Raw genomic sequence first — 22811 nt, forward strand, 5'->3', positions numbered from 1 at the left:
TTCACTTTTCAGTATCTATCTTAGAGAGAGACTCATGGATGTATGACAAAGTGGTATGTAAAACATTCTCATGGATAGTAGGCAACACTGACAGACAATGAATGTCTTTAGCATGTAAATGCATACTTTGAAACTTTGTGCAGGTATTTCTTTAATAAGGTGATTCATTCATACTGATTTCACAAGTATTATTGATTAGGACTATGGTAAAGTAAGAATTTAAATAAAAGCTATGAGTCAATTTTACATGGATATGGCACATATCATGAAGTTATAATCTGAATAACTTATGTTTGTGATGAACTGACATTCAGCATCCCACCGCAGGATTTATTGCTCTATGCCAAGCTCAGTGAAGAATTGTTGTTACATGTCTGTCATCTCCCCAATAACATGGACCTTGTTCTCCTTTGCATGGCCAGTGTTTTGCATAAAGCTTGTGCATAGAAACCTCTTACTGAGATATTGCCCATGAATCAAGTGACAGTTGTTTTGATATTGTGAATTGCAAGAGGGCTTTCTTCTGTGACAAATGGTCCCAGGGAGGTTTATGGTGGGGTTGACCTGCTTGCTGTAGATCAGTGGTTCTTGGCCTTGGCTGCATGTTAGAAACACCTGTGGAGGTTTGTAAACTCTCCATGCCAGGGCTGCAACCCAGACCAATTAAACCAGAATCTCTGGACATGGGACAGAGACCTCTGTATTATTCTAGTCCCCAGGGTACTTTCAACATATAACCAAAGTTGAAAACCATGAATCTGGGTGATAAAGCTGCCACCAGCTAGCCAAGTGACTGAAAGCCTGTGGATCTCAAGGAAAATGACAACACCCATATATCCTCAGACTGTTAAGGACTTTGCTCTAGAATGTTCTCTAATGCTTCCCCTTTGGATAAATGCTGACTCTCATCACCTAAAGGTCACTGCCAAATCCCACTTTCTCACAGAGGCCTACTCTGACCACCATATTTCATACTGCAATCGGCCTCCAACCCCACCCCCACGGTGTTCCTGTTGCCCCTTATTCTGCCCTACTCCTTCCTTTTCCAAAGCACTTTTTACCTGGGAACAGATACCATTTGCTTATTAATTACATTTATTGTTTATGATTGTCTCACCCCTCTAGGAGGTAAGCTTCTGGGACACAGGGATCTTTGCTTTCTTCCCTAAATATCTCAAGAGCCTGAAAGTGTGCCACGTACATGGTGGGCACTTGGTAAATATTTGCTAAATGCATACAACTTAGAGCCAGCAAGGGCCTGCTAGAGCGTTTGCTCAACCCAACCTTCTCATTGAACTGATGACAAAACTGCAGCCCAGAGAAGAGAAGAAAGGCATCCAGGACCACAAAATGAGGCAGTGGCTGAACTGGGACTAGACACCAGCCCCCTGACTCCCAGCCCAATCCCCCTTCAGTCCAGTAAGCAGGTTGCCTGTTTAGAAGTGCACGTGAACAGTTCCAAATTGTGAAACTTCAAGATCACCCTTTGTTTCTGCCAGGGTTTTCAAAAATCTCTTTGTTTTTAGAGAGCATTATCAGCATTAGGCCTTGATGAGTGTGATTCAAAATTTGGGAAGACTACTATATGCTGTCTGTGTAATCACTCAGAACCTAGAGACCATATAGAGACATTGGTTTTTACCAGGCTTTTCTTCTTTTCTTTTTCTCTTTTCTTTCTTTCTTTTTCTTTCTCTTTCTTTCTTTTTCTTTCTTTCTTTCTTTCTTTCTTTCTTTCTTTCTTTCTTTCTTTCTTTCTTTCTTTCTTTCTTTCTTTCTTTCTTTCTTTCTTTCTTTCAGCAATTTTTGTTTGTTTTCTGTTTTCACTAATCTGGGCTGGAATAAAGAAGCCATGAGATCTGCGCTCTGAATTTTGTAAATGAGCCCGCTGCTCATCGCACTTCCAGCAAGATAAGACCCAAATGGCATTTGCAGAAATGCTTCGCTATCTCTCAAGCAATCCGGCTCCTGTGTGGGCCCCTTGGTAACAGCTTGGCAAATCCGCAAAAGGAATGCGACTATATAGTTTGTGTGCGGACCGTGGAGTTATTATGGTTTCCAAATTGCCTAGCAGGTCATTAATCATAGGCCAAGATAGGCCATCACCACCGCAGTGATGTGAAAGCGTCCAGCATAATGCTGGTGAAATCATGTTTAACAGGCAGCTCTTGCCGGCGTAGATATGGAAGGGGGAGAGGCAAGGAAAAAAATCAGTCCCCTTTTAGGAAAGAAAACTTCTACTTATCTTTGATTTGCATTCAGTCCTCCCTCAATAGTCCTTAAGCCTGTTATTTAATTCATTTTGGTGCCAGGGTTCATCACAAAGCAAAAACCCTAAGCGAGACCTATGCAGTCTGTGACCTCCAAACCCGTCTTTTCTTGTCAGTTCTATGTCATTTGTGCAGTTGAACTCCACCAATTTGAAATGCTGACCTCTTCCATAGACAACCTTATTCTCCTCCAGTGAAAGAAAGGACCAGGGCCGACAAACCACTCAAGCGGAGATGGCAAGAAAAGAGAAAAGTGGTTGACTCGTAAATCAATTTCCACAGCCCACCCAAAACCCACACACACATTGAATTTGTATAAATTAAAAAAAAATTGCTGAATGGACTTATAAAGAAGAGGGTTCCAAGAACAAAATAAAAAATTATGAATTGGGACCAGGAAGAATGAAGTTGGATCCATGCTCCCAGTGGGCCCACACAGCACTGAGGGCCTCCCTGCACTCCTACACCTGGACTCCCTGAGGTTGCTTGAAAAGAAAAGTTGAGAATAAAAAGCAGGAGAAAAGTTCCATGTCACTGGCAAAGGCAACAAAAGAAAGGGGGTGGGGACACAACCAGAAAAACAGAACTTGAGTTGTGGAGCCCATAACAGATAGGCGTGAGACCTGGGATGTGGACACAGCCCGCGGGTACTGGGCTGTGCATGGGGACCCACGCGGCACATCCCCTAGTGCTGGGCGCGGGTCCCACCTGCCCCCGAATACAGAACTAGAATCATCTCCTGTGGCCTGTGATTTCACAGAGCCAGTGTTTTTTTCTTGCCCTATCACTTCTCTTTGATTTTAGATCTTTTCCCATCAAAACCAATCACCAACCAGATAATGTTATTTAATTAAAATTTGCATTTATTGAGCACCTACTATGGTTTCTGCACTAAGCATTGAGGATATCAACCACCAGCTCCTTTCCCAAATATCTAACAATCTACTGTGAACACAAAATATAAAAGCTCCTCTTATAGGAAAAAAAATACGGAGAATAGAAATATGAGTTTCTCTTTTAACATATGAATCCATTTTTCCTAGATTCTCTCCACACCCCTCCCCCTTTCCTCACTATCTAGAATTTTTAGGTTGAGAAGCAGAGTCCCAAATCAGTTTGCATTCCGCTACAGATGTTCTTTCTGTTCTCTAGACCTTCTGACACCTATAAAAAAAAAAGGAAAAGAAAAAAAAGTTCTCTTCTTGTGTCTGAAAATTGAGGTTTTTCCCTAATTTGAAGGGCACACCAAAGACCCCTTTTATTCAGTTACTTTTAAGACTTGCGAAGCATTGTTAAACAATTAATGAGGATTCACAAATTGTTAGAGTGAGTGAGAAGCATCATGGAGTTTCCTGGCTCCTTTTCTTAAGAACTATTGTTTTCAGAGCTACAAAATGCTCATTGTAACTCCTAGTGGTCAATACGAAAATTGTCATCATTTCTCTTCCTGATACAGCAGAGTCTACTTAATAAAAGTGATTTGGGCAGTGTTCCTGAATTTTAAACACAATTCGAAGTCTTTGTTTTGCTCATTTCTTTAGGAAAAAAAAAGGAAGAGCTGTAGTCAAATAAATTAGGGAACATTATGATAAAGGCAACTAAATAACAATGAATATGTAAAAGTTTCAGAGAAAAAGTGATCTGTGTAAGGTGAGGTGAAGGAAGGCTTCCTGGAGGAAGCAATATCTGAACCAGAACTTTAAGGGTAAACGAATACACCAGACTAACAAAGAGGGCATGTGCAAAGGTAATGAGAGGAGAGAAAGCAGGAGTGTGCACGGGATTATAAAGTTTTTGGTGTTGCTGGGATATAAAGGTCAACAGGGAAGATTGGAGATCTGGATGGGACAGCAGGCAGGAGCTAAGTTATCAACCATTCATAAGTAAGGCACTATCATGGGTAGTGGGAAAACCATAGAAGATATATGGTCACACTTCAGAGTGATCACTCCAGTGACAGTGGTGTGGTCTGCATATTATTTTTAAAGTACTTGCTTGTCTGCAGTGTGGATTGGACGTGACACGCACAAGGGGTCTATCTCAGAGACAGAGACTCAGGGAGAAATGAGAAGGTCCTAAACAAAGGTAGAAGCAATGGGGCTGGGAAGGCAAGAGCTGAATCTAAGAGATAAATAGGGTCTCTAAAAGGTCTGGAAACAGAGAAAAAAAATATGTTTAAACAATATTATTTGTTACATTTTCAAATAACATGCTCCATATGTTTCCTTCACCTCCAGTCACTTTCACAGGTAAAATATCTCTAAATTAAAGCCTAATAGGTCTAATTCAATAATTTGAATATTCCCTGTTTTTATAGATTATTCAGATATTATATAGAATCTTTTGGATTTAATGATGTTCACTGGCTGCCAGTTGAAGATGCAAGAGAGAATCTTGGAAATGACTCCTGGGTTTCTGGTCGAAGATACTGGGTGCGTGGCAATATCAAAAACCAGATTTGGAAAACAAGTTTGGCATTTTCTTTCCATCAGGATTATCTAAACCTCCTAAACAGCTAATGAGAGCTAGGTTAAGACCCTCAGAGGCTCTAGGAATGGGCAAAAATAGGAAGGACTGAACTTGAAGTTCCAAGACCAATGTCAGTATCATGGGCTTAAATGCAGAATCCAGCAATGAAAGGAACTAGTTAGAAAAGATCCCACCTGGCCTTGATGGTTTGAAATTCTTGTCATCTTGAAACCTGACTGAGAATATAATCTTTTGAAAGAATATACCTGGCATCTTCTCCATGGGTTCTAATCTTGGAAATACCCCTTCCTGGCTGTGTGATGTTGGGCAAGTCAGCTAGTATCTCTAGGCCTCCATTTCACCATCTGTAGCTCAGAGGGTTGAAAAAGGAGACCTTTAAATATCCAGTGGCTCCACAAATAAAATTGATGTCGCTGTCTTGAGAAATCTGGTCTAGTTTCTAACCTAAAGGTATAGACAAATAAAGAAGACTGAAAGGACTCGAACTTGGTGCTGGGACCTATGAATTGGTGTAAAGTGTCTCTCTCTTTTTTTTTTAAGATTTTATTTATTTATTTGAGAGAAAGAGTGCAAGTGAGAGAGAGCACAAGTAGGGTGAAGGGCACAGGGAGAAGCAGACTCCCTGCTGAGCAGGGAGCCTGACCTGGGACTCCATCCCAGGACTCCGGGATTATGACCTGAGCCGAAGGCAGACGCTTCACTGACAGAGCCACCCAGAAGCCTGACTTTTTTTTTTTTTTTTAAGATTTTATTTATTTACTTATTTGAGAGATAGCACGAGAGAGAGCATGAGAGTGGAGGGAGGGGCAGAGGGACAAGCAGACTCCTCTCTGAGCTCAGGGCTCCACACTGGCTCCATCCCAGGACCCTGAGCCTAAGTCAGACGCTTAACCAACAGAGCCACCTAGATGCCCCAGTGCAAAGTGACTCTTGGGGTAGAATCTACTGTAGAGGGACCCTGAGTCTCTTTGAAACTCAATACTCATCCTTCTCTTCTCCCTTGCTAACAGAATCCCATTTGTGTTTGAAGCAACCACATTCATGGCTTAAAAAGTCCATTTCTGGCTACTTTTGCCCCATTCCATTAGCCACATGATATAGTTCAAGCCGAAGAGATACAACTGGGGCTTACGGAGAAGGTTTCAGGAAAGCGCTTTAGAGAACAGCTTTGGCTGGCACAGCCCTACTCTTTATCCTCCCCTTTCTTGCCTTAGAAACCAGACATGATCTGGAGATGGAGCAGTCATCCTGGGACCACAAGGCACCCAGCCAAATGCTGAGTAAGGACGGAAAGCTAGTCAGCAACTGTGGCCTGAGAACATCCTGAGCCATCATACCAACTCCAGTTCCTACAGCCTGACTTCTTGCTCAGAGAGAAAGTAAGGGAAGCAGGGAGGGAGGGAGCGAAGGAGGGGGGAAGAAAGGAAAGAAGGAAGGAAGGAAAGAGGGAGGGAGGGAGAGAGGGAAGGTAGGGAGGGAGGGAGGAGTGAGGAAGGGAAGGAAAGAAGAAGGAAGGAAGGAAGGAAGGAAGGAAGGAAGGAAGGAAGGAAGGAAGGAAGGAAGGAAGGAAGGGGCAAGTCCCTCATATTTGGTTTTACCATCACAAGTTGGGTATTCTGCACATTCCATCAAACCTATTTCTCATAAAAGTGATGCCTGACCTCCCCTATATAGTGATGAATAAGCCCATTTCCCTGCAACATTTAGTATGCTTGGGAGAACCAGATATAATAAATGACTGCTTCTGGAAAAGAGCTTGCTTATAAAGATAAAACTAATTGCAATCCTCCAGGACAGAGACCATATTTTATTCATCTTTATAGCCCCAGTGCCCAATGTGGACATGACATACTTTAGGATCACAATCCCTATGAGTTAAATGAATGATGAAGAGAAGGAAATAACCTTTTTCCATCAAGGAGTTATTTCATCTTTATGACAGCAAACATTCACCTGTGATGATTTGTCATTAAGTCCATAGGACTGACTCTAGTACCACCCATCCCCCAGGTCACCTAAACCAGTCTACGGGAACGTCACATAGAAAATATAAGAAGGTACTGATTATTTCACCAGTGTGTCTGACAGGCCCCAGGAAGAAAGTAATCCCCAGGCTCCTAGAGTAAACTAAGGGCTCTTTTGCTACCATCCATGGCAAGCAATGATGACACTTGCCCTAAAAGATGGAGCAGAGTTGGGGAGAGAAGCACCTAGGAGACCCAGAGGGCACCTGGGGTGACCATGCAGGAAGGCAGAGACAGAAGAAGGTCCTTTTTTGTTCCCTCTCCTCTGCCACACTCTTCGCCTGGAGATTAGCCTCTCAACTAATGCTTAGATCTGAACTTCAGTTCCATTTGGATGTAAATAGTTTATCTGTTTAACCCCCTAAGTAGGAAACAGTTTTCACAGAGAAACTAACAGTTAGCAGTGGCAGGAGAACTGAATGAGGGGAGATGTCTTGCCAGAGCACAGTGCAAACATTGCTACTATCTCCAGCTGCATCCATTTCCAGCCAGGACTCGAAGAACAGTTTCTAAATTACCCCACTTGTCACCATCAACATCACTCTAGAACAAGTATCTGCAAACTATGACCTGAAAGCTAAATCCTGTCTTTGTAAATAAAGTTTTATTAGGACACAGCCACTTTCACTTATATATTGTTTCTGCTTCTCTTACACAACCATTGCAGAAAACATCTACTTGTTCCTATTTTTTAAAAAGATTTATTTATTTATTTGAGAAGGAGAGAGCAGGGGAGGGGCAGAGGGAGAGGATGAGAACCTCAAGCAGACTCCCCACTGAGTACAGGGCCAAGAGGGGCTGGATCTCAGGACCCTGAGATCATGACCTGAGCAGAAACCAAGAGTTGGATGCTTAACAGACTGAGCCACCCAGGCCCCCCTCTACTTGTCACCCTTTACAGAAATAGTTTGATGACCCCTGCTCTAAATAGTTTGATGACCCCTGCTCTTGTTGTTTTTTGTTCGGGTTTTTTTTGTTTTGTTTTGTTTTGGGCCACCCAACATCTGAGTGCCTTTCCCTCGAGTGCTCTTGAGCATTTTGGTAGAAAGCAGAGCCTGTCTCCTACTATAACCAGGGGCAAGGCCAGATACCACTTTCCTGGTCTCCCTTGCATCTGTGTCTTGACCAGTCAGAAGCTCCCACCCCAGATGTGGACTTGACAGCTAGGGGCACAAAGAAACAGAGACAGCAGAGAATTCATCTTTGTTACAATGGCAGCTGGGACTATGGCTAGAGCCAACCAGTTTCCTAGCAATGGCACCACTGGGGCCAGTGGGACATCCAGTGTCTGGCCCTGGAGATGGTAGTGGCATAAATGGTGGTGTCCAGAAGCTGGAGGCACAAGGATGTCCAGCCTCTGGACATCCTTCAGCTACAGCTTCACCCAACTGTTGCGGAGAATTATTTTAATCATGATCTTGGCTGCTCTCTGGCCTCATTTTCTGACCCTTGGAATCAGCCTTTCCAGTTACTCTGAACAACTGGAAGCCTTTCAGTGATTTTCTTTCAGTGTAAGCCAGTCAGTTTATCTCTTTTGCTTGCAACTGAGAGCTCTGACCAATAAAACCATCCTTTTTAAATTTTTATTTATATATTTTTAAAAATATTTTATTTATTTATTTGAGAGAGACAGATAGTGACAGAGATCATGAGCAAGTGGGGAGGAGAGGGAGAGGTGGACTCCCCACTGAGCAGGGAGCCAAACAGGGGCCTCGATCCCAGGACCGTGGGGTCATGATCTGAGCCGAAGGCAGACGCTTAACCGACTGAGCCACCCAGGCGCCCCTAAAACCATCTTTTTTTTTTTTACACTTGTAGAGCAACTAGAAGATTACAGATCACCATCACATAACCTGTTTTGTTCTTATGACAACCCTGTGAAGTGTGTTTTTATGCCCATTTAACAGATGAAGAAACTGAGGCTAAGTGAGGTTAAGCAATCTCTTTCAGTTGGAGTCCCTTTTAATGCAAACGTGGAATCTTTTTCTACTATGCCAAGCAAGCAGGGCTCTAACACCGGGCACATGCTCATTTGGTTATACTTATAAATTAAACAAGTCTCGTCTCTTCCTCAAAGCCCACAGAGGGTTGAGAGCTCTATTAATGCTTACCAGCGTCTTGTCATTTTTTGCCTCCTTTATTCCAGTCCAGGTGGCTTTATTTTTCATTTGAAAATGTCATCAGCACGTCATTAGCAATGCACTGTTACCTGGCAGTAGGAAGAAGCATCCTAGGCCATATGGCTGAGTTTAATCTACATGGTCACGGTGTAATCCCGTTGAAATGGCTTCCCTTTGCAATCAAAACCGAATTTCACACTTTACCAAGATGGGGACAGCTCTTGTCTTCCCCAGAGTAATATAGATCTCCCCAGGCAGCCAAGGCCAATGGAAATGGCTTTCTTCTCTAGGCCAGCAGCAGGTGGGGAGCAGGGCTGGGAGGTCAGCATGAATGGGAAGAGGTTGGAAACGAACGAGAGAGGCAGGAACACTTGGGGACTCAGAATCCAAAGTAATCCTCCGCATTCCCCACCTACAGATTACCACTGGGGACATTCAACCCCTGGAACTTTGGAAAAGTAAATTTGGGATATAAATCACCTTTATGCTATTGGTCATTTTATCTCATTCACAGTTAGCATTTCTAAAGTTGGTTATCTGACTTCTCCCCCCGGAAGGGCTAACATTACAATCGCTGTCCACAAACTGGCCTTATATCAGAACCACTTAGTTAATCAGACTCTCCAGGAATATGTATTTTAAGCAGATAGGCCCCGATTTATAATAGTGCGGCTCCACTATAATGCAGTCGAGTGTATGAGAATCACTGGTGTAAGTAAATATGAAAAAAAATTGAATGTCACCAACGAGGTAAGACAAGCAGAATGAAAGAAGGAGACATCACTTTAAAAGAAATACCGATTGGTAAAGTTGTTTGTTTAAAATATAATAATACCTTGTGAGGCCAGGAGGAAGTTGGTCCTCTTCATCCTTGCTGGTGAAATTGTAACTTATCAGCCTTTCTGAAGGCAATCTGGTAACATGAATCCAAAAGTCTTCAGAAAACACATTTCCTGTAGCAGGACCGTTCTCCTTCTTCAGATATGTCCTAAGGACATAATCATGTGTAGTTGTTTGCTTATAAAGGTTTTTGTCACAGGATTTATTCACAAATAGCAAAAAATAAAAACAAAGGAAAAGAAATCTCTGTGTAAAAATACAGATTGGTTAACATATTACGGTATATTCAATTAACATTTGACATTATTTGTTGTCATAGAAGAATATGATGAATCAGAAACATGTAATTACAAGATTTTTTAATGTCTTTCTTACCCCACAAATTGTAAGGGTGGGGGTCATGTTGGTCTCTCACTATGGTATCCTGAGGGGCTAGAATAGGGCTTGGGAAAATATTTGTTGAATTAATAACTAAACTGATTTATGTTCATATTTTAAGTAGAAAAGTGAATTATATGACATCACTTTGTCAAAAAATATATAGGTAATTGTATATTGACTGGTTTTCTATGGTTGGAAGAATTACAGGTGATGGCTATTATTTTCACTTATGAAAAGATAGTTATTATATCACAAATCTATAATTCTACATAAATTTCCATAAATATACATCCCCATTTATAATTCTATACAATATACCATCATATAATCCTGCCAATATTTATTTGAACCAGAACTCCAACATTAAAGTTACAGGTTGTTTTATATTTTCAACACTATAAAAAATACTACTACTACTGTAACACGCTTTGCTGTGTGTCTTTTGAGCATATCTGATATTTTTCTTCCTTAGGAAAAGTACCAAGAATTAGAATTAGCATGTCTATTTTCATTTGTAGAGGATCTCCAGCAACAAATAAGCTGTTCACTGAAATGTTTACCCTCTTTAGATGCTGCAAAATAAATCCCCTTCATTTGTGTGTCCCAGTGAAGCAAGGTAATATTCCTGAAGATGGGGAGGTGGGTGCAGAAGAGGTTTCTTGGCCACTCCAACAGCAAAGGACTGTTTGGGGGAAGAACCCAATGTGGGCCCTGCATTCTCTCCAAGCCTTGTTTCCATCCCCTTGGGAAGTGGAGACATGATGAACTGTCTGAATGCTGAAGGTGGACTGGTCCAGCCTGGCCCCCTCCCGGGGCTGTGATGTTTGCTCATGCTGTTTTTTCACGGAAAAGATCTCATCATTAGTTTATATAAACCACCACTGGCTGCATAACTGTGGTTCTATAAACCACAGGTCTCACTTCAGTAGTGTTCTGTCATGTGCTTGTGGGGGGTGCTCCTAAGGTTGGCCTGCGTTTCAAACATGACTACATTCTGGACGTCTTCAGGCAATGTCATATTTTCATTAAATATGCTCAAAGTAGACCTTGTGCTTACACTCCTCCATTATTTTGGCCAGCAGTCCATGAGGTAATGATTATTTATCAAGGACAGACTCTGTCTTCTGGAAGACGAAAACGATTGCTCAGAGAATGAGGAAAAAAGAAACATGTGGGAGAGAGACAAAGGACATGAAGAGCATCCCTGTTCTCTGGAAACCAAACCATCCCCACAAGGAATCAGTGGAAAAACAATGATGGAGAAGCTGACCAACTGTTGCAGAATTTATTAAACATTCCTGGAATTATATAAAGCTTTGCTGGCTTTCTTTCTTTTTTCTTTCTTCTTTCTTTCTTTCTTTCTTTCTTTCTTCTTTCTTTCTTTCTTTCTTTCTTTCTTTCTTTCTTTCTTTCTTTCTTTCTTTCTTTCTTTCTTTCTTTCTTTCTTTCTTCTTTCTTTCTTTCTTTCTTTCTTTCTTTCTTTCTTTCTTTCTTTCTTTCTTTCTTTCTTTCTTTCTTTCTTTCTTTCTTTCTTTCTCTCTTTCTTTCTCTTCCTCCCTTCCTCCCTTTCTCTCTTTCTTTCTTTTTTTAAATTGGTGTTTAGAGCTGGTGGGTGGTGGAATTATAGCAACGGGGTGACAGCAATCCCAGAGGCATGAGAGTTGATGCCAATTTAAGTAATCTTACCAGTGAGAGATGCAATGGGAATGAAGGTCACCCCCCGAATTTCTAAGAATGATTTTCTGAAAAATTTCTTTCTAAGGCTCGGAGAAGAGGTCAAAGTTCTAAATCACTCTCAAATGCTGAGAGAATAAGGCTCCTAAGAGGTAAGCACAATGGCCAATTCTAACTTCTAGTGCTTACTTTCTCCTAGCAAAGCGATTGCTTCTTGGAGCTTCATTTTTGCCTTCCACAAAATGGGCTGATAATTTCCTGTCGGCCCTACCAGGGAGCAGTAAGCAATACCAAATCATTCTGCTCTTACTAGAGGGTGACTGCTCACTTCTTGGAGGCCCTGAAACTCTTCCATACCACAAGACAGTCTTCCTAAGACCCACCCACAGAGATTCTGCTTTAGCTCATACCATCCTTGGGCTCTGAACACAGAACAACAGAATACAAAATTGCTTGAAGACTTAGCTACAGTCATCATTGCATCCATGGATCATTTTTGTTTCATTGTTTCATGGATGTAATTGCATGTGTGGCATATATTTTCCTGGTACACAAAAATAAAAGACTCTACACTATTTAATTTTCAAGTGACTTTTCTTTCTTTCTTTCTTTCTTTCTTTCTTTCTTTCTTTCTTTCTTCTTTCTTTCTTTCTTTCTTTCTTTCTTTCTTTCTTTCTTTCTTTCTTTCTTTCTTTCTTTCTTTCTTTCTTTCTTTCTTTCCTTCCTTCCTTCTTTCTTTCTTTCCTTCTTTCTTTCTTTCTTTCAGAGAGGTGGGGAGGGGCAGAGGGCAAAGGAGAGAATCTTAAGCAGTCTCTATCCAAGGCAGAGCCTGACGTGAGGCTCAACATGGGGCTCGATCCCACGACCCTGAGATCATGACCTGAACTGAAATCAAGAGTCAGTCTCTTAACCAACTGCCCCTCCCTGGTGCCCTTCAAGTGAATTGAGTAATCTACTATGTGCTAGATACCACACTAGGCACATTTCCTTTTACACATTATTATTTCCATTTATGCAGATAAGGAAACAAAGATTCAACTCCCTAGTTAATTGATGGTACATGGAGAATCCCAATCAGATTTCTTGACCCCAAAATCAAATATCTTCTGGAACAAAATTGTGGTCAAAGAAAATCAAAAAGACCATTCTAAGGAATCCCTCCTTTCTTCCTTCTTTCTTTCCTTCCACAAGTTTTTGAGTGTCAAGCATGGGCCAGATGCTGCTCTAGAAGCAGGAAATATTCTTGGTAATATAAGAAAGATGGTGAAAAACATCTCACATGTTAGTTGTGTTTTCAGAAGTGGACAAAGTTGGTCTCTGGATCTTCTTGGAAAAACTATGGGCTAGATTATGGTTGAAAGAACATGGAATTTGGAGTCAGGCAAAACTGAATTTGAATCCTGACTTGCCACTACCAAGCTGTATGGGCATGGAGAAGTCATATAGTTTCCTCTGAGTCCCTCATTGTTTTTCCATCTATAAGGTAAAAATGATAATATAACACCTTATCGGATTGCTCTGATTATTAACAAAATAAGATGCCTGGCACTTGGAAAATGCTCAGTCAGGGGAGATGAGGGGGTGGTCATGTGTGTAGATTTTTAACCATGGCCATTGCAAGAAACGGGCTTCCTACACTGCCCTGGTCTGGGAGTGCTGTCCATGTGCCCAACCATAGGACTATCTTGTATGATTTCTCCCAGGCATCTTGTGCTGACTCTTAGAAAGAAGAAGCTAGGGTTATCTTTGCACACCCTGACATGGCAGAAACCACACTTAGGCAGGATCCATCTCCTTTGGCTTTCAAATCTCTGCTCCTTTGGCTGGCGGGTGCTTCACGGGGTGGAGGGCCAATTCGCCATGGCGGTTTGTATCTGCAGCAGGCCTGACAGGCTGGGAGAGGAAGGCGTTAATGTTTTCTGACAGGCGACCCCTAATTGTGGGAGCTTTTCTTCTCGGGCTTTCTGTGAAATTCTGACTTAGGCGAGCAGCATAACAAAGTGGTAGGGCATTGAGCGGGGCTTGCACTACACTGAGCTGGGGGGAGTGGGTAGGGGGGGCTGGCCCGGCATTATTCATGAAGACTTTCAGCTGTTTTTGTCTTTTAACTAACCTTTGAGTTTGATCAGAGGGCTGGCCGGCCTCCCTTTTGCCAAAGGCCCTGCTGGCACCTGGACAATGGGGACAGACTGTTTTTCCTAGTAAAGAGCGATAGCTGGGGGAGGCCAGGGCTGAGTGTACTGGAGGTGGGAGGAGAGGGCTGGGGGTGAGGGGGAAGCCAGCTTTACTTCTGTCTTGGTCTTGGGAGAGGGGTGATTACTGATAGAATTTCCAACTCCCCAGCACCAGCAGCCACTCTGATGGCCAACTCTAGGCTCAACAACTTTATCCAGGAAAATGCACACAGTGGGCTGGTTTTCTCATTTGATTTTCAAATGCCACACTCCCATTCCACCCAAATATTTTTCTTCTGCTCTTTCTCCTCACTCCATTCCCTCCTTCCAAAGGGCCCATTGACTGGAGTAGCGCTCCAATCTAGAAGTGTTTGGGTGTTGTTGCTAACTGTAAATAATGATGGGGAAAAGGGGAGGGAGTAAATGAGTGCAGAAAGGCCAAGGGAAGGAAAAGATAAAGGGAGAAAGGGAAGTGAGAGAGGAAAAGGAGAAAGTGACTCAAAGACGGGGAAAGACCCAAAGAAAGGCAGGCAGAGTGATCCGGGCACGGAGGCTCTGGGAGGGTGGGCTGAGCGGCGGCTGCAGTGACTGTGGGCTGCAGGGCTGGGGAGCGCCCGAAAGCAGCGGCGCAGCCTCCCGGCCAGCCCGCAGAGGAGCAGGGCGGGAGAAGGGGGGAAAAGGGGGAGGTGCTCTCCAAGCGCTCTTGCTTTTGGCAGGTGCCGAGCTTTTGTCCCCGGCATCCATTTCCTGCCCTGACTGCCCGGACCAGGGCCCAGTCCTCTCCAGCGTACTTTGCAGAAAGTGACTCCCTTCAAGGAGTGTGGGTTGGCGCCCTTTCCCCCCATCTCATTCCCAAAATAGTCCTGGTAGCCAGCGCATCAAAGGCGGCTTTGTGAGCGGCCGCCTGCAGGCTGCCTGGAGGGGGGGCGCACGTGGGGCGTTCTGGGAGCGCGTCCCACTCCCCTCTCCAACCTCTCTCTATTCTCCCATTCATTCTTCTCTCCTCTCCTTCTTTGTCTCTTTCTCCCTCTGCTTTTCTCCTCTTCTCTCTCCACCTCTCCCTCTCTCCTCCCCTCTCTACCCCCGACTTTATTTTGGAGTTTTTCTTCCTCCTCTCTTCTGCATCCCCCCTTCTCCCCTCTCTCCCTCTATCCTCCATCTCTCTTCCCCTTGTTCTCTCCCTTTCTGATCTCGCTCCCTTCCTCCATCTCTCTCTTCCCCTCTCGCCCACCTCCTACCTCTTATTCCCCTTTCACACCTCTGGGCTCCGGCGGCGCCCACGCCCCCTCTCTCCTCCAGCCCCCAGCCCCCCCCCCCCCTGCAGTCAGGTAGCGGGGCGAGGCCGGCGCGCGCAGCTGACAGCGGACGCATGCCTGCAGCCAATCAACGCTCGGATGCGCTGCAGCTTGAATAAATCATTAAACCTGACACGCGCTCGGGGCCCGCGCTCGGCGCAGCAACTTGCTTCCTGCCATTAACCTACACACCCTCTTTTGTAACAACCTAATCTTGCATACAAAGGAAGAAGGAATTTAACTTCCACCTGCCTTAGAGCCCATCCCTTTGCATGCGCCTCAGGGAGAGAACGTGAGTATCAGCGAATCCACGTGCCTCCCTACCTTTGACTCTCATAACCTGGAGTTTTCGGGGGAATCCGAAAACGAATCATTTCTTGGCCCAGGAGTAGAAACAGAGAGAAAAAAGTTCAGAGACTTCTCAACAATTGGAAAAGGAAAGTAGGGTTTAGAGCATTCAATATGTCAGAAACACATCCATCGTGTTTTAAAAAGAGGTTGCAAAAAAACAAGCTTCTCGGAGAGCTCACTCTAGAAGATATAAATGAAGACAATTAAGTCCTAGAAATGTTGACTAAACTTAATAATTTGTTCCCTTTCTAAATGAGCACATAAATGGCTGCATGAATGAATGAGTGGCTTCCCCACCAAGGCATGGTCTTTGTTTATCTTAGTGCCAAAGCTTCCAGCACCACTTTTCCACCTGGTTCAGGGAGATCATGAGAAGTAGTTATCTCTTGCACTATATTTCTTGAATTGACAACTCTAAAGCCCTTTCATTTTCTGTTTATCAAGAGAAGGTATTATCCTCATTTTCCAGAAGAGAACACTATAATTGACTTCTTTTGCAAATGCTGGAGTAAGTCATTCCTAGCTCAAAAAGATGAAGTGATTTTTCCAAAGTTAGGTTTAGAACAGAACTAAGTTCACCTCTGCCCTAATTAGTTTCCTACTGATAGCCCTATGAGTCCCTGGAAATCTTCCACAAAACTAATACATGCCTGAGATCCTGTGGGAGAATAGCCCATGCACCAGCCAAGGTCAACAGAACCAGATGGCACACTTGAAAGGGTAAATGAAAAGAGTTTAATGGGGAGAGGAGATGTGGGTGGGGCTAAGGGAAGAAAATGGTGCAGCACCCTGAGACTACTAACAAGGGGAAGCCATTACCTCCTCTGTGCCTGAAGGAGCAAGGGGAAGAAGCTGTTACTACATCTCAGCACAATCTGTTGTTGTGGGAGAGAGGCCTCCTGACAAGAGCTGTGGCTCCTAGACCAAGGAGCAGAGCCATTGCTAAAGCAACTGAGTCCAAGCAGTGAGGAGCAAGGATCTAAAGGACCCAACCTACCTCCCCTACTACCTCTCAATCTCCTATTGGTGCCTCCTACTGGCCAAATCCAACAGAAAGCCAGAAGACAAGGGAGCTCTAGTGATGAAGTCCTTAACAACCAGCCTCCTGAAACACAAAGCAGAGCAGAGAAGGTGGGTTTGGAGGAGGAAAGGAAGATAAGCAGTACGGCTCTCCATCCAACAGGGCAGACCATCCATCCAGTCAGCAAATACCTATGTCCCCAAGGGGCTGTGGAGATGCCAGTGCACAAGACCAGTACAGTCCCTGTCGTCCTGAAGTTTACCATCTAACAGGGGGCAGTTGAGAGCAAACATATAAACAAAGATCAGTTTTTTCACATAGTAGTTAATGCTAGGAAGGAGAAACAGCAGAATGGATAGAGAATAAGAGTGGCCAGGGGAGAGCTGCTTTAGTTAGAGAGTGTTCAGGGAAACTTCTTGGAGGAGGTGGCATTTGAAGTAAGGTGAGCTGACCTTCCCAGTAAAGCCTACCTTAACTCCACATCTACTGCCAGACTTCTTTCTATGTGGTTTACGGGTAAGCCTCAAATCTAGGCTGTGATTTAGATGCATCAGCGAACCAATCCTGTGAAAACGAGAGGCAGGACTGGAAGTCAAGAATAACAACTACAGGCACTCACATTTACATAGAGCTTGTAACCTTCCCCACAAGCCAGTGCTAACTGCTTTAAATTTTCTCCTTTTGCTGCTGTGGGTACCATCAACCCCATGTTACAAACAAGAACACTCAAGCTGGGAAGGAATTGAACTGCTGTTGCCTCTGTGTTCCAACAGCCCCAGCTCTGCAAGAAAAGCCAGGTGGGAATGCACATTCCGCTCCCTCCTTCCTATTACATCTCAGTTCTATTCCTTGGATGCTTGCTTTATGCAGAGAGCAGACCGGCTTCTTCTCTCTTCCTTGGTGGGCCTGCCTGATGTGAACTTGAGCTAGGTTTTTCTCCAGACACACGCTCCTACTCCCAATTTAAAAATTTTAAAAGGCTTTGTCAGGGAGGTGCAATGTGCGGCCCAGTAGCCCCAGCTCAGCCTTTGATCATAGTTCGGCAGCCAGCGGCAGGTCCGCTTTTTTCTTTCTCTCCTGCACTGCCCGCTCCTCCTCGTCAATTTCAGGCGTCTCCAGTCTTAACTCGGTGGTCTCCGGGCCATTTTTTGAATAGGTAAGATTTCTCAGTCAATAAAGTCAAGGCAGTTTTCTTCTCCAGTAGCCCCCTCAAAAAAAAAAAAAAAAAAAAGAGAGAGAGAGAGAGAGAGAAAGAAAGAAAAAGAAAGTGAGGTGGGGGCTAGGACGGGGGAGAGGCCGCGATTGCTAGCCGCTGGGGTCTACATTTTGTATTTCGCTGACAGCCCAGGGCCGCTGCAAAGCCCGCGGCGCAGCCAATGGGCAGCGGTGATTTATGGAGCTGACTAATGCTGGCTGAATGCGGCCTGTCAGAGCGTTATGAAAGGCTTCCCTTCCTCGCACAAGCCCCGGCTTTGTGTTGCTAAGCGATTAGAGCAGATGTAATGAGATTTTGCCCAATCCCCGCTTTGCCCTTTCCTAGCTTCGGCAAAATTGTGTGTGTTTTTGTGAATTTTTAGAGTTTGCCTTCGCATTGTGGCAAACAACGGCTAACTTTGCCTCGAGTTTAACGAGACTGGATATTTCCCATTCAGAAGTGAGTAAAAGAACACCTGTCTTCACAAGGAGAAGGGGAAAAATCCCCTTTGTGGGGGCTGAAACATTATCCTAATGTTATATTCATAGCCATAAATGACTTGCTACACTTTCTTTGCATACCTTATCTGGAAACTTGCAAAGGAGCTAAATTAAAAGAAAAAGAAATGGGGGGGAACCCCAGCTCTGGTCCTCCAAATGAGAAGATAAAAATAAAAGCAGGCATCACAAAAGCATTACTTCCCGCAAGTAAGCTCTAAATTGGCCCACTGCTGGCAGAAAGTCCGATTATTTATGGCGATGAGGAATTTACTGATTTTTTTTCCCCTTAATTACGTTCATCTCTTTGAAAGGGACTGAAGCTTCAATGTGCATTCTATAGAGGGTCATTTAGCAAAATGACATCAGACGCTGTGGCGTGCTCCATGCATCGCGGCTTTAAAAAATGATTATTCTGTGCCACTAAATGGTATAGATGTACCAACACAGACTAGATTTTTAACTCTGGAAGACGTGCTGGCTCTCCGTTCTTTGTTGGGTTTTGTAAGATGCATTTTGCGCTAGGCTTTCCGCTTGGCTGGAGACACGCAAACTGAATCTGCAAGTAATGCAGGCGGCGAGCGAGGAGCCGGCGAGAGAGGGGGTAGGATTCTGATCACGTCCTTGCTAACTGACAAGAAGCAAGCCAGCCAAAAACCCACCAATTTCTTTTTGAATCTTGGTAATTGGGTACTTTTACACGCAGCTCACGCTATTCGGATAGAGTCACAAGCTCAGATAGGCCAGTGTCTCAAAGCGACCACACATTTCTAAGGCTTTTATTCATTTAAATCTAACTCCTTCTACAAGGAAATCATATCTTACGTGTCCTTTACTTAAAATCAATATGGAAAGTGTGTGGAGTGGGGCAAAGGACGAGAAAACGTGTGCCTAGGAGTGAAGGAAGAACACACCCATCACTGGGAAGACTGCGGGGGCTACCTCCCACATGCCCAAGCTCCAGTACCACCAGGCTTCCACCCACCCCTAATGTCCATTATTCCATCCAGTCTTTCCAGTTTCACAAAAAGAAACTCCGAATGGGGGTAAGGGTTAGAAAGTAAGGTGAGGACCCTCTCTTTCCAGTTCACATTCTGGGGGCTTTAAAAAATATACAATCATCTCATCAAAAGATGTTGCAGCCATTATTCAGCACCTGTTCTTTAGGTATATGTGTATGTTTGCAGCATAAAAGGGGAAGAAAGCTGTCTTTGCTTTGTACAGCTTATGTATGTCTTTTCCCTCTACATTCATTATAGAGTCACCTCGGGTAGGACTGGTCATAGCACTTATCTTTCTCATTTCTGCCACTTGACATGTTTTATACCACCCTCTTGTCCCCCGCCCACTCCTTTCCTTTGGCATTTTGAAAATAACTTGGACAGGAACAGCAGAGTCAAGGAAGACTTGGAGGCAGCTGATTATTTTCATTTGTAAAAAAAGAAAAAAGTTTTATTACGAAACTAGTTTGTATAAAACAGGGTTATACACGTTTCTTGTAAGTTTGTAATAAAACAGTAAGAAAAAAAAAGGCAGTGATAGAAATTTCCCAAAGGGCAACCTATCAAAACCAACTGGCTGCCATACTTAACGTTTGGACAGTAGCTGCATAAACTTTGTTCTTCTTGAACAGTATTTAATAACATCATTAATACATTAACAAAGTTTCTATAAAGTAAGACACATTGGTGCTGAAGTACATCTGGTGGCCTTTTGATCTCACCTATGAGGAGAGTTCTTTACAAAACCACATAGGGGAAATGGCAGTTGTAACGTGAACTACACATCTAAAATATGCAGAGGTAATAGCATTACATGTTAAAGTATCAAGATATACACATTTTAAACCATTTGTACAAAACTCTATAAATTTTTTCTCTCTTTCTCTCTTATGTACAAAAATATCTTAATATATCCCCAAACTGGTTAGGATAGATACAAATAGATTTTTCTTATAATAAAAAAATTCACAAAAGATTGGAAGCATTCTATGATGAAAATGGTAGAAAAGATGGTGTGAGGAAATGGGAAGCCCCCCCCCGCCAAGGATCGGAGTTTCAAAGGACTGAGTAGAGCATAACTTCACTGCAGACAAATGTCCACAGCTTATTGGGATGGGGGATACTGAGACGAAAGACACCAACCCATTTCTACAGGACTAAGAACTGCGCTTTCAGAGAGAGCGGGGAGGTGAAGGCACCCTAGCAAGTGCTTTCTGTTCTGCCTGTTACTGGTGGGTGGGAGTTTCTATAGGGCTGTGCTGCTCCCTTCCGCCAGGAGCCCACTGCTTTTGCACACAAGCTGCATTCTGCGCTCTGACTCAGGTCCTAGTCACCCTTCGTAGCTCCGTAAATGATTGGAGTGCAAAGGTAACAGTTCTGAGCGCATCCCCGTTTTGCGAGAGAGCCTTGCTTCTCAGGCATGCATTGCTTAGTTGGTCTTGGGGTTGGTTGCCTGATTTTATTTTGTTTTGTTTTTCTTTCCTTCTTCTCTTCTTCTTTTTTCTTTTTTTTTCCTCCCTTCCAACATCGCTGACAAGAAAGCACTAAAGATGCAGGTTGTGCGGTCACCCTATAACTTAAGAAGAAGGGGAGAGGTTAGTGTGAACTTGGAGGCTGGCGGTGGGGGAAAGTGGAGGTTTGGGAGAGGATCTGTCAGGTAGAGCACCTCTTTTGACAGGTCGGAGTACTCGGTTCTCCAGCATCCCCCCACCTCACCCCACCCTCAATCCTTAGCGAACTGGGCAAAGCCACTCTCAGAGGCCAATACTGAAACTAACAAACCAGCATTTGAAATCGACAAACTTTTTACAAATTCTTTAAATCAGCCACCCCCTCCCCCAACCTCCGTGGAGACAGTCCCGCTCCTCCTGACACTAAGACGGAGGAAAAATGAGGAGGATAAGAAAATCATCCTGTTCACTCCTAAATGCGACCTACCTGCTTCCAAAGTCCATTCGCACCAGGGCCTGACGAGGCCGAGCCCCTCAGAACCAGTTGGTGAAGTCGAGCAGCTCTTGCTCCTCCGGGCTGAGTGGGTCGTAGGAGCCCTCGTCGGACGAGTAGGAGGAGACCGGCGAGCCGGCCATGGAGTTCAAGTCGTTGGAGTAGCTGGGGGAGATGGTGGGCGACAGGACGCCAGCCTGGAAGGCGGCGCTCACCGCGTCGTGCTCGTCCAGCAGCTGCTGCAGCGCGCGTATGTACTCGACCGCGGAGCGCAGCGTCTCCACCTTGCTCATCTTCTTGTTGGCCGCGCCGTTGGGGACGTGCTCCCGAAGGGTGGCAAAGCCCAGGTTGACCAGCTTGACGCGGTTGCGCTCGCGCTCGTTGCGGCGCGCCACGGCTGCCGGCTGCTGCTGCGGCAGGCTGTAGCCGAAGCCGCTGAAGTTGAGCCGGCGTTTGCAGCGCATCAGTTCGGGCGAGGACGAGCGCTGTCGCTTGACTTGCTTGGACGCTGACTTGTGACCGCCCCCTGAGGGCTGGCCGTCGGCCGCCGGGCTCAGCTGCGGCGCCTGCTGCTGCTGCTGCGCGCTCTGCGCCGCCGCTGCCGCCGCCGCCGCCGCCGCTGCAGTGGCAAAGAAGCAGGCTGCGGGCGGCAGGAAGGGCTGCTGGGGCTGCGGCTGGGGCTGTTGGCCGGCGCCGCCGCTCTCCATCTTGGCAGAGCTCTCCATGCGCAGCGGCCGCCAAGGAGTCGCGGAATGGGAGCAAGCGGGGACGCGAGGTGCGGACGCGCGAGGGGACACAGACAGGACTTGGGTGCACGAACAGAGAGGGAAAGAAGGGGAGAGATGAAGAGGGAGGCCGGAGGGAAGTTAAAAAAAAGAAAATACAAAATCCCCGGGAGACTTCCTAGGGTGGGAGCAGAGAAGGTGCAAACGCTTTTCCTCCTCCCTCCACTCCTCCTCCTCCCTCCCCTCCTCCCTTCGCGGGTTGGCTTCAGGAGCCTCGCGTGGCGCTCGCGTGTGAGGCTGCCGCTAGCGCCTTCTTGTTTAAAAAAAAAAAAAAAAAAGGCAGAAGAAGCAAAAGTCAGCGGTGAGCACGCTCTGCTGAGTCTCCCGTTCCTCGCCCCCTAGGGCTGCGCTCTCTTGCGCCGGGTCTCGGTCTCTCCAGCCGTGGCTCAGGCTGTTTTTATTATTTTGTTAACTCCCTTTCTTTCTTATTTCCTTCTTTCACTCGCCCTCCCTGGCCGGTCCCCTGTCGGCGCGCCTTCCACGTTCCCTGGCCAGAAGTGAGAGAGTGCTGGGCGGCCGGAGTGCGTCCGCCTTTTCAATGGGACACCCAGCCCCACGCGCAGCCCTGGCCCCGCCTCGCCCCCCACTCCCCGCTGCTGCAGCAAGCGGCTGCAGCCCCCACTCCCCCCCTGCTCCTACCTCCTCCTCCCACCCACTCCCTAAACTCTCCCTCCTCCTCTCCCCTCCCCCCCGCGCAGTCCCTGCGCCCGCTCCTTGCAAACTCTCCATTCAGCCGGGTTTGTTGTTGCAGT

General features: G+C 45.2%; 1 protein-coding gene across 1 annotated transcript; it reads right to left on the reverse strand.

Moving 5' to 3' along the window:
* Positions 1-19769: 19769 nt before the first annotated feature.
* ASCL1 (achaete-scute family bHLH transcription factor 1) lies at positions 19770-22533 on the reverse strand. Its single transcript, XM_027594187.2, has 2 exons — positions 21269-22533; positions 19770-20906 (listed from the first exon to the last, which is right to left on the reverse strand). Exon 1 carries the CDS (start codon positions 21997-21999, stop codon positions 21316-21318), a length of 684 nt encoding a protein of 227 aa, XP_027449988.1. The 5' UTR covers positions 22000-22533; the 3' UTR covers positions 19770-20906; positions 21269-21315.
* Between the last annotated feature and the right edge of the window lie 278 nt (positions 22534-22811).

The sequence above is a fragment of the Zalophus californianus genome, chromosome 9, assembly GCF_009762305.2.
Source record: "Zalophus californianus isolate mZalCal1 chromosome 9, mZalCal1.pri.v2, whole genome shotgun sequence".
NCBI lineage: Eukaryota > Metazoa > Chordata > Mammalia > Carnivora > Otariidae > Zalophus > Zalophus californianus.

Coding starts and splice junctions, on each gene's coding strand:
- ASCL1 (XM_027594187.2), bottom strand. CDS start 21,999: ATGGAGAGCTCTGCCAAGATGGAGAGCGGCGGCGCCGGCCAACAGCCC.